This window comes from Rhinopithecus bieti, unplaced genomic scaffold (genome assembly GCF_001698545.2).
Source record: "Rhinopithecus bieti isolate Rb0 unplaced genomic scaffold, ASM169854v2 scaffold_6536, whole genome shotgun sequence".
Classification (NCBI taxonomy): Eukaryota; Metazoa; Chordata; class Mammalia; order Primates; family Cercopithecidae; genus Rhinopithecus; species Rhinopithecus bieti.
This window is the reverse complement of record NW_016805524.1, coordinates 333455-345355: the sequence shown is the minus strand read 5'-3', so window position 1 is coordinate 345355 and position 11901 is coordinate 333455. Positions and strand designations below refer to the sequence as shown.

The following is an 11901-nucleotide window of genomic DNA, read 5'->3' as shown; positions in this document are numbered from 1 at the left end:
GAGAATCCAGAAATTGAAGATGCACTTTGTAAAATCCTATTATTAAGTAAAAGCTTTTTTGAACAATATTATCACACAGTATACACATAAATTAGACTTGCAAGGAAGCCAGACTTTAAAAATATATTGTTTTCTGTAGTATTTTCAATAATACTATTTATTTATTCCAATTTTGTTTTGGTTAATTTAAGGCTCTTTTCCTAAATTCTTGGTTTGAGTGTTACTTATTTTTATTTTCTTTATCATTTATTCTCTTTGTGGTCCAATCATGACAGCTTAGAGTATGTACCTGTTTCTAAGTCCATCTAGTAAAGGTGCTAAAACATATTTGTACGGCACATTTAAACATTAGGTAAATAGTTTTAAATTATTTAATTGTATTTTCTTATTCTCTGAGATTGTGAAGAGGCAAAATCAAGTGGTAAAAATACAGATGCTGGCCTGGATAACATGCAAGTAACTGAGGAATATTTGAAAACAGTCTATTTGCCGGCATTCTAACAGCATACTCAGATGGAGCACTGCCAGAAGCAGGAGGAAGTCATGTAGACAAGCATCTCCATCGCTTCACTGGACCATGCCAGGAAGCCTCACCAGAGAGAAGGCTGGCTCTACTCTCAGGCATGTGGCTAAGAACCTTTGCTATTACATCACACAGGGCTCTGTTTTGAGACCCAATAATAGTGTCTTCAGGTCATGGGAGCTGTGTTTCCTTTGATTTTTCTCTTATGGGCCAAATAAGTCTGCAACTGACTATATTCATCTTTCCTTTGACTATTCAGAAGCTCAGAATCATACATTTGATCCATCTTTATAACATTCAGGCCATTATACTTTGTATTTTGCATTCTAGCTTGACCACCAGCTTCATCTCAACTTTTCCTGCCTATATTTTCTTTTCACTTTGATTTTCTCATAATTTTCTTTACTGCTTTACTATTAGTCTTCTATAAGCAATCTCAGATCCTCTTAAGGGGGGAGTACATACACAAAAACACATAGAACAACTTTTTTCTGACCTAGTTTTGTATTTTATATTTTCTAAGGAGAAAACTTAAGAGCTTTTATAAATAATCCATGTTATATTCATGAAAAGATAAAGCAGAAAGATATGACAAATATACAAACCAAAATCTGCAGTGCTTCACTATTATTTGTGGTGCACGCAATGATCAGAGCTGTGTTTCCATTTTCTCCTTCCAAGTTAATATCAATAGTTCTATGTTCAAGCAAGACCTGCAAAAAGGGGGGAATAATTGTCAGAATTTTTGCAGATTTCCAAATAAGGTACTTGCCTTCCACTAGAGTTTCAGTTTTCAAATGCCAGTGACCATGTCTGTTTATCTTTTATTCATCCTTCTCTCACACAATCTGGCACAAAATCTCGCACATTGTGGGTACTAATTAATTTCCCCATTAGATGAAATAATCATGATTTCAATGTCACAACAATCAAGGCAATACTGAGTTCTGGAATTGTAAATAAAATAAGAATTATAGATACTAGTTATCATAGCTTCACTTAATACTTCTGACTTGTACTAAGTGAAATTATGTTAACTAATATTTTCAGGAAAATAAATGTGTGGAGCCATTAGAATGTGTTCATGGTGGAGGGGAAGAGAGGTAGGGAAGAAGGAAGAGAGTAAAAGAGAGAGAAAGAAGGAGGAAGGGAGAAAGGCAGGAAGGGATTTTTTTTTTTCTCTTCCAGTTATTTTCTTTTACCTGGATTGCAAGAATTTTGGGAAATGTCAGTGGAAACTCTATTCTCTTTAGTAAAGAAAATAGAGTTTTGTGTGGCATAACCCAATTAATTCAAACTTCTTCTGGAATGGAAACTTTCTCTACAATGTAAGAAATTAGCATCCTGATAAAATGGTGAAGTAATTTTTCTGATGAAATTTCATTGAAGACCTGTTACCTCCTCACCTGACTGCCATCTGATTACTGCCCAAGTGTCTATAGATCTTTGACTAGTCTTTCTTTTATATTCAATGTAACAAAATTATCTCATATAAATGTCTTATCACATCTTGAATTGGCCTACTAGAGGCTTTTTGTCTTGCAGAAAGACTATGATAAATGATGACATGTTCTTATAATTAAATAATGTTAAAAGAATTTATTAAATAAGCTGTTTCTTAAAAACTTTGACTTATTTGAAAAAAGTATGCAACCTCCTACCAGAGCCTCTTGTTAACAGAACATATCCCTTGTGAGTGTCAGCAAAGAAATTAGATTTATTAATTAGCTCTGCTCATAAAAGAAAATTAAACTCAGTTTTTGGTACATAAGAATATGTGGAGAAATGATTGACGGATTAAGGGAAATGAGAACATAAGATTCCTTCCATGGACTTTAGGCACCATCGCATTCTGTTCTTAAGAAGCTCTAGATTCATATGGAAAATAGCCCACCAAAGCCTACAAGAAGAGGCTTTTCTCTCTTTGCCCTCTTAGAATCACAGATCATAAATGTATAGCTGTGTTAAATTATATGTGGCAGGGATCCCAGAGAGAGCAACTAAACTGTGCAGCTACTTCAAATTCAGTCATGACCAGGCAAGTCTGGAAGGTTCGGAGGTGAGCCCTCCACAGGTCCCTTTGTTGAAAATCTGGAAAGCCTCATGGAAGGGTCAAACAACTGGATACTTTGAAGTAAAGCCCCAAGGACTAAGGCCTGCAGGCCACTGAGAAACAAAACCACCCCCTAATCCCCAGGCCAATGTGTCCCAGGGAATATTATGCATACCATAAATCATCGTGCAAGAACTTGAAGTGATGCGTGGATGACAGTTTTTTACTTTACAACTATTATAGGCAGCAGAGGAAGGTTTGAGGGAAGGTCAGTGGAGCAGTCCATAGAGCAGCTTCTAAACTGGCAGGGGCTGGGTGGGTACAGGCTGCAACATGGGCATAACTGGGAGAGGCAGGTAGAGAGGATTGCTGTTTGCAAGCATGAGGGGAGACATTCCAAAATACCTTCTCCTCCTTCTATTCCTGTCATCTCTGGTGAGCCAGAGGAGTTTGAAAATATTTTTACACATAGTTGTGGTTGGTAAGACCAAGGAGAGTCAGTTTTACTTAGAACTCTTTGTTCTTGTGTCACCAGGAAAATTTGTTTTATGTCCATAACAAAGTTTACGAATCAGCTAGGAGCTTTATTTTCTATTTCTATGTGATACCTACCTTTCTGTATTTGTTGGTCTGGAGATTTCTGCTTTCTAATTAACAACAGTCTTTCAAAAGTTACCTGCCTTCAATTCCCAAACCACACTTTCAAGGCCAATATTAATTAATTAATAGGCATGTGTTCTTGAAAAGAGCCTTCAGAGGGAGCAAGAGCTCCATGAGGAAATATTTGATATCTCTGCGGGAGTCCCTGCAGTCACCAGTGACCCAACCCAGATGATATAGAAACAGCACTTGACTCATGAATAATGAATAATGAACAAAAAATAACAGCTTGTTGCCAGAGGACTTTCTAGTAACCTCTTCAGGGAGCCACCCTGACCCATCTCATAGGTACTGAGACTTCCGATCTCCCCTTCTCAGTCAGTCAGAACTCCCATTTACTCGTTCATTCATTCATTCATTCATTCAACAGCCATCATTTACCAGCACAGTGCTAAGGAATAAGAGACACTTGAATTAGTAAGACACAGCTCCTCCCTCAAAGATAATTAGCCAGTTGGGAAGAAAAGCACACGAACATTTGATTCCAATATCACATGTTAAGAATTTTAATAGAGCCACATACAAGGTACAGTAGAAAAGCAGAAAGTGGCTCTCTCCCACCTTTTATGCCAGACTTAAAGGAGCCAAAGTTTCAGAGGGCTGAGAGAAAGTTTTCTGGGCTAAAAGGAGCCTGAAACTCATGGAACTCTTTGGATATTGTTTCTACCAGAAACTTATTATAAGTTCCAAATAGCCTACCTTAGCAATGAATTTCTGGAACATGCTCCATTTGTAAATTGTATTCTTCATCCTTTAAGCATGTTTGTGTTCTAGGGTGTTTGAGAGACTCTGAGATGTAGTTTACAAACTATGGCCTAATTCTTACCCTTTAGCATTTTTCCAGGGTTTCCTCTATTTGACTGAACTTACTCTTACACCTTGAAAACCAGTAAGATGTTTCCCAGTGGTATCCTTATGTCTTCTGCTAACTAATCTGTCTGACAGGCCATCCATTCTAATAAAAACAGCGAATCATAATTATGTTCTCTGTTTTCACTGAGTCTCTCATTACCTTCCTCCTTTTAATCATTAAAACAGTCAGGTAAAAGTAACGAAGCCTAAACCTGAAAATATAAAGATGAAAACAAACTTCCTTGGTCTTGCAGTTTTACTTGTGGTGTGACGTTAGGCAAGTTATTCAAATTCTTTTGGCACCTCAGTGTACTCAGCTATGAAATAAGAATTCTAGTAGAATTACTTCATAGTGGGTTTGCTTAGATGAGAATTTAATAAACAAACACACATAAAGCTCTTACGAAAATGCCTGGTGAATAAGAAGTATTCAATAAAGTCAGAACTAATCATCATCATCAGTTACTGAGAAGAAAAGCAAATGTAATGATTACATTTTGTTTGCCATGAAAGCTTAGAAGGTGCTCATCCTGGTGCAGGTAGAGAGAGTTGGATCTGGGTCCCAGCACCTGTACTGCCAGTCAGGCCCACTGGAGCCAGCCAGTAGCCTTACCTTCATCACCTCGTTGTGCGTGCCCTGCACAGCTAAGTGGAGGGGCGCCATCATGTTGAAGTTTCGGAGGTTTGGGTTTGCTCCTCTGCTGAGAAGAAACTTAACGCTTTCAATTTGGTTTTTTTCTACAGCACAATGCAGAGGGGTATTTCCATAATCATCCATTTCATTCAGCACTAGAAAAAGAAACCAACATGTGGATTAAATTTTGCTTAGACTGTATTCAACACCTCCTGAGTGCCTATCCACTCCAAACACAGTGCCAAGTGCAACTGACATCAGCTGCATCTTTTAATGGAAACTAAAAACACAGCTTCAGTTCTAATGAAACATTTAATGGGCACCTAGTGGTAATATATAGTAGCACGAGACTGACTTTATCAATTGAGTGAAATTTCTATGGGTAGCATTAATAAGAAATAGATCCTCCTATTGCTACATGTTTTTATCTACATGAGTTTTGGGATTGTAATAAGATATTGGGATTATGTAAAAGCAAGAACCATGTCCCAGGCACTCTGCTAAGTTCACATGACCATTATTTCATTCAAGCCTCCAATAGCCTGCAAAGTAACACCATGACAAATGTTCAGAAGGAAGAAGATGTTGAGATCCAGAGAGGTTAAAAGTCTTGCCAACATCACAGAGCTAGTAAGGAAGTATGACAGTAACCACACTTCTCTGAACCTCAGCTTTCTTGTATTCAAACTTGGTAAAAAAAAAAATTGAAAAAGCATATATTCATATACCTACACACACACACACAGGAGGAGAGAGAGAGACAGAGAGAAAGAGAACGAGAGAGAGAGAGAGAGAGAGAGAGACTCTGTGATGTTGCAATGTTACTGGGACAATAATATTAAATCATGTCTTTAAAGATCACAGCACAGTGCCTGGCCTGTAGCAATGGTTCAAAAAATGTTAATGAGAAAAACAACATACCACTAACAAACCACAAGACTAGAATTTGAGCTTCAGACCCTCATGCCACAAGTGGTTTCCATGTATTTCTACGCTAGGATATATGGCACTATGTACCCCGTGAGCTCAGCATATAAGTAATATGTCCTTTCATCCTGCAAAGTCCTATAGCTATTCTAAAACAGACATGGCTATTTTAGAATAAATAAAATAAAGCACAACTGCTTTATCAACCTTGTAAATTGGTGGCAGTATACTTTATGTCCAGGAAAGGAGAAAAGTATTTGCTCAAAATATGATTTGGGGACCATCTATGATGGTACATGGTACTTGGAACCATACAGCCATGTTTTCTGTTTCCCTCCTTTTTAAAATGTGTCTCTCCGCCATTTCCCTTCATTCATCTAAGTGTTTCATTCTAAATAACACACACACACACACACACACACACACACACACACACACATCTCTTGACCGTTCTATCTGATTAAGAAGAATCACTCCATTCATCATTCCATTTGGCACCAAACTTAAACAGGGATCTATACTTACAAACTACCATTCAATACTTAACTTGAATTTGGCTTTTATCCTCATCACTTTTCAGAAATCATTTTTATTTTTATAGAGGTCACTGGGGCCTTCTAATGTAGGGGCTTTATCTTGATCTCCTTCATACTTGATCTCTTTGTGGCAAGGGCTCCTTCTAACTCTTCTATCCCCACGACGTGTATTTTCACTGTCTTCATCTTTTTCTGGCTTTTGCTCTGCCATCTGTCTCTTGATGTTGGTATTCTACTTTTAGCTATCTTTGCTAGCAGTTTTGTGATCCCCTAAAGGATTTTCACACATTTCCACTGTCTCAGCGACTTCCTATGCAATCGTGCTCATGTAGGGCAGCCCCTTTCCTTCTGCATTTCTGTTGTGTGCTGGATATTTCCAAGTGGATGTCCCCTGGGCCTTTCAAACTCACTGTGACCAAATCTCACACCTTCGCACTCACTTCCTTTCTGTTTTCTCATATTCCTCCTTTTGGGGGATGATTATATTATTAGCCTAATCTCCTAAATCTAAGAATTTCAAAGTCAGTTCTAACTCCCTGCCCCTTTCTCTTCCCATTTACTCTGCTGTCGAGCACTATTGACTTTACACTCCAATATCTCTTGAACCTCTCCCTGTCTCCTTTTTGTAGCCTCACAACCCTGGTGAACTCTTATTCTCTCTTTACTATCAAAATAGCTTTTTAATTTGGCTTCCACTTCTAATGCATCTTCCTCAATATTGACAGAATTATCTTACATAGCAAAGGTCTTATCATACCACTTCACTGCCTTCATCTCTGTGGCATCCACCTCCTTCACTGTCTGCAGTTGAATTTCTTAAAAAAGGTAGAGTGTACAAGGCTGGCACCTGGAAAACATCACTGTAGGAGTATGGTACACCTTCTTGAGGTGTCAATTTTATTTAATGATGATAATTAAATGTAAATTAACCTCAATGGAAATAGTATAAAAGAGTAAAAAAATGTACACGCATTCTTACAATTTATCTAAAAATTCAAATAAAGTCTGTGCTTGTTGTGGGGTGTCCTAGATCTCTGCAATATGCTTAGCTATAGGAAAACTCACAATTCTAAGTGAAATATATTGGCTCTTTATAACTGGCACTAATTACCCTTAAAAATCACTTCATTCCGTTCTTTCTAGTGAATTGAATGGGATGAATGATTTCCGGAAGATGCATTGTAATATTTTGTTACCTTCCAAAGAGGAATCTCTGGTGATCTTCTCCATTAGTTCAATTTGGCCTTCTGCTGCGGCATAATGCAAGAAGAAGGTGTCCATATCATCACATCTTTTTAATTTCTCTTGTTTATTACAGTTTTGTGATCCACATGCACTTCCTTCAAAAACCACCTAGAGGTATTTAAACACCGTTACACCAAACAAGCATATGCAAAATTTATGGCTATAACCATTTTATAGCCTGAAAGAACTTATTATTATCCAAAACTACCTATCATGCTTATAATGAGGTAAATTTTTTTGAAATACACAAAATGTTTACATACACAAAAAAGGCTTGAGAAAATGCCCCAAGATTGATCAATATATGAAATAAATATTTTAATCCTGAACTCATTCATATATGCTTAGAAATGAAGGCCTTTCTTCCTCGTTGTGAAGGAAATGCAGAAATCTTCCCCAAACAAATAATTCAGATACTTGCTTTAATTCTGCCTTTGACCATAACTAGTCACATATGCCACATAATATATGTCCAAACTCCAGTTTGTTATTTTAAGGATAACTAGAGCGTTTCTCACTACTGAAGAGAAAAGCTATCAATGAAAATGAAGTATTAAGGTATTTAATGTATCTTTAATATAACTAAGAAAAGATTTAGAATATTAGGATTTATTCAGCAAAGGTTAGGTTGGAATAATAAAACTTAATTTCTTAAATGTTTGAACTTTAGTTTTTGCTTCTGTTGTCACAGAATAGTACCTAACAAGTCACTTTTCTATAGTAGTCTCTTAAATTGAGATGTGTTACTTTTTAACTAAAAAAATTCAATTCCATACAAGCTACATATAACTTTAGTGACTACAGGATATGACAATAAGCATCCAACCACTTCCAAATTTACACATATTCTGTAATAAATTTAAAATGGGCTTCTTGCAGAAATAGGGACTTTTTCCATGTCTTATCCTATCAAAGAAAGTGTTGACCTAAATCTATTTGGAAGCATTTTGGTACTTGAATTTGATATGCTCCTTGCGTAATAAAGGGATTATGCTGCCCACTCCCTAGTGCCAGAAAGAGCAGTTTAGGATGTCTATTCAGCGATGTGCTGTCAACACAAACCCAATTCCACACTCTTTAGAGGGAGTACTAGGTTCAGATGCTCACAAGGTACTATTGAATTCACAATGACAAACAGCATCTAAATACTTTACATGAGCATATCAGATGTACTAAATCATCTCAATCAGTACCTGACGTTGTCAGGCTTTGAAGAGATTTTTTAAAGTTCTGAAAGTAAGCCAAGGATGTCATTTAGACAAAATATATATTCATTTAATGTAGTTTCATGTTGTCACAGGGTCACTTCAGATTCCTTTGGAATCTGAACTGTATGATTAGATTCAGAACATAATAGACTAGATCACTTTTAGATAACCTAATTCTAACTAAACCTTTTAAAACAGAGATATCAAATACATCATTTTTAGGTTGCTTTAATGAAATACATTTAAGTAGCAATGTGGCCAAAAGGTTGGAAACTAAGGTGAGAGATAACAATTGGAAGGTCAAATGCTAAAGTATTCACTGTCTTGAAAGACAACAATTGGAAAAGGCTAAAAGCATCAGTCCAGTGGTTCTTTGTCCACATTTCCATCTTGTAAGTTTTCTGTGATCCTTCAGTTTTGTTAGTGTTCCTGAGATACTGTGTATGTGGTGGAGAAAACATGTTACACAGTTTTCTTTCAAATTAGGAAACCACCAAAATGTTCTAGAGTTCAAAAAACCCTTCACAGTATTATATATGTTTCTTGGTAATGAGTACAACCAGTGAGATTTTTACAAAATGATATGGAACTACCACAGCTAATGAAATGAAATATATAATCTCTCCATCTACAAACTAATGTAGCTTCTAAAAGGCTTAAAAAGCCTAAGTTGCTCTACATAGGCGATAAATCTAAATAAAGACAATTAGAAACATGAAGACAAATAATTTTGAGACTCGCAGCTAAGAAATCCTTCAGCAAATGTCTCTAGAAAATATAACCACATGGGTGATTTTAGAAATTTAAAATCTCTTCCTGTACCATATTAATTGTAAAGATACTATTCTAGTGGTTGAAATCTATTCATGACTCAGTTCTCTGGAGTAAGCCAAAAGGCCACAGTTATCATGCTAACATTAAGAAGGACAAAAAATGTCTGTGGCCAAACTGGACATGTCAACAGACTCACCTTGGGAGGCCTGGCTACTTGGTGTGTGTGATTAACTATACATGCCTGACTTACACACACAATTGGCAATAGTGCAAATTCCTGCAACCTGTTTAGACAGCAATTTGTCAATTTCTACCAAAATTAAAGCTGTAAGTACCTCTTGACCCTGCTAGGACTTTAACATACAGACATATCCATTAAAGTACCAAGGGACAGACAGACAGAGAAGCCACAGCTACACTCACAGACATACTCTGTCACATGTGTAATAGCAAAACAAAGCTATTTTGTTATATACAAAACAGCCTAAGTGTCCATCAGTGCAAGACTGGTTAAATAAATCATGACCTATTCATACAGTGGAATATTAAGAAGCTGGTAAAAACATGCGGTAAATCTACAAGTGCCGATTTGAAATGTATTCTAAAATACATTTTGTGAGTAAATCAGAGTGGAAATCTGTGAGTTCATAACTTTGCAAATAAAACAAGATCTATTAGCATGTGTGTTTTTGTGTAAGCATTTTTTTTTTAACCTGGAACATACATAAGAAACTGTTAACATGGTCTAACTGTCGAAAGAGATTTGTGATGAGGGTTTGGAGAGACCTTTTTAATGATGTCTCAACCTTTTAAAAGAGCCCCTTTCTCCTGCTGACAATCTGATGAAATCCAGTGGTGGACTCTGAGCACCCAACAGCCTTTATCCCTTAGACTATGCCATCAGGTAGTAGCTAGTGCTGCCTTTAGGTCCGAGAACTGCATAGGTAATATAAGTGCCCATCCTAGAGCCCCAGACCACCCACCCGTCTTCAAAAGGTTACCTCCTCCACAGCGTTTCCTGAAGCCCCTACCCGCTGGAGCAGGAATTTGCCACTCCTGCCTCTGTTTTATTGGGGACATGTTCTGCAACGCTTTATGTGCAGATAATTGGTTTCTCTGTTTCACTCTGTTAGAGCAGAAGGCTTGTCAACCCCCAAAACTCTTAAATAGTTATCCAGCGACTACCAGATACAGTCATTCGGCTGTTTGGTTCTAAACAAAATCTACGGAAACGTCCAAGTGAAACGGCACACATTCCAAATTGTCCTGATTTTAGGCAGCTGCCCAATCTTGTGCCAGATGATACAGGTACTTTTTGAGTAGGTTTCCCCGGACTACAGTAGCCAGTCCAGGAGCAAGAATTCGGTTGGACAAACAAGCAAAAAAAAAAAAAAAAAAAAAAAAAAAAAAAAAAAAAAAAAAAAAAAAAAATTGATAAAGCAGGCGCTGTGTGGGCGCGTCATTAGTAGGGTCTCCTCTTGGACTGTGAACACATCCCAAAGCTTGCAACCCCCTGGCCACTCCACGCTTTCTCCAAACAAAGTGCCCGCAAGGAAACCTCGAGCCCACCCCCGCCAAGACGTCGGAACCCCTCCCGACCCGCGAGCGCCCAGGGTACCTTAAGCGTTTCCTTGCAATCGTCCGGCACATCCTCATAGACAACGCCCTGGGGCTCCTTCTTTTCTCCAGGGCGCCACATCTTCCTCAGGCTGCGCTTCATTGACCCCACCCCGGACGCCACCTGGTGCAGCTGCTCACCACGCGCGCGGGAACCTGAGGCGAGAGTGCGCTGTCAGCCAGCCAGGCGCTGGGTTCTGCACGAGCTGGAGCTCTCCAGCGCCGCAGCTCACAGGCAGCGAAAAAGTCCCTCCGCGGGAGCGCTGGAGAACTTCTGGAAGGAGTTCTCAGTACCGCGCTACTTTTGTAGTGCAGGAAGCAGGCGGGGCGCGGAAAGGAGGTAGAAACCCAGACCTCCTTCCCAAAGAGGGTGGCGGCGCCGCGTCTGCCTTGGACTCGCCCCTGCAGGGACAAAGTGACTCGCCCGTCCCGCTGTCCTGCAGCTGCAGCAGCGCGCTCCCAGAGTCAAGCGTGTCAGGTCGGGGTGGATGCAGGGAATTTGTTAAAATAAACACACTAAGAGCCCCCTTGCCCTGTCGCCCAACCGTGTATGTGAGTGTGTGTGTGTGGAGTGGGGGGGAAGCGGTAAAGAGAGAGGAAGAGAGAATAACTGTGTACATTGGAAAGATTTTTAGTTGTCAGGAGTTTTTTCTAACTAAAATCGTATGGACCTGTCTTTCCCACCACGTGCACCTTCTTCTGGGGGCCTCTTTGATTTGGAAATAAAGCTTTTAACAAAACTTCTCGTTCCAAACATTTGGGAAAATAGCTAAATCCTAGCACTCGTTTGAGGGACTAGATTAAGTCCCTGTGAATATCAGGTCTCGTTTCCTGTGGATAATAATATTGATCCCCCTCACGCTTTGGTGTTT

At 38.7% G+C, this 11901-nt stretch overlaps 1 protein-coding gene across 1 annotated transcript in view; it reads right to left on the bottom strand.

The window, feature by feature from the left end:
- TRPA1 (transient receptor potential cation channel subfamily A member 1) overlaps positions 1-11901 on the bottom strand; it is a 68574-nt gene that overhangs the window by 43166 nt on the left and 13507 nt on the right. Inside the window, 4 exon segments of the mRNA XM_017872726.1 lie at positions 1129-1236; positions 4702-4877; positions 7382-7538; positions 11031-11185. Of these exon segments, the coding sequence (XP_017728215.1) occupies positions 1129-1236; positions 4702-4877; positions 7382-7538; positions 11031-11185 (596 nt within the window).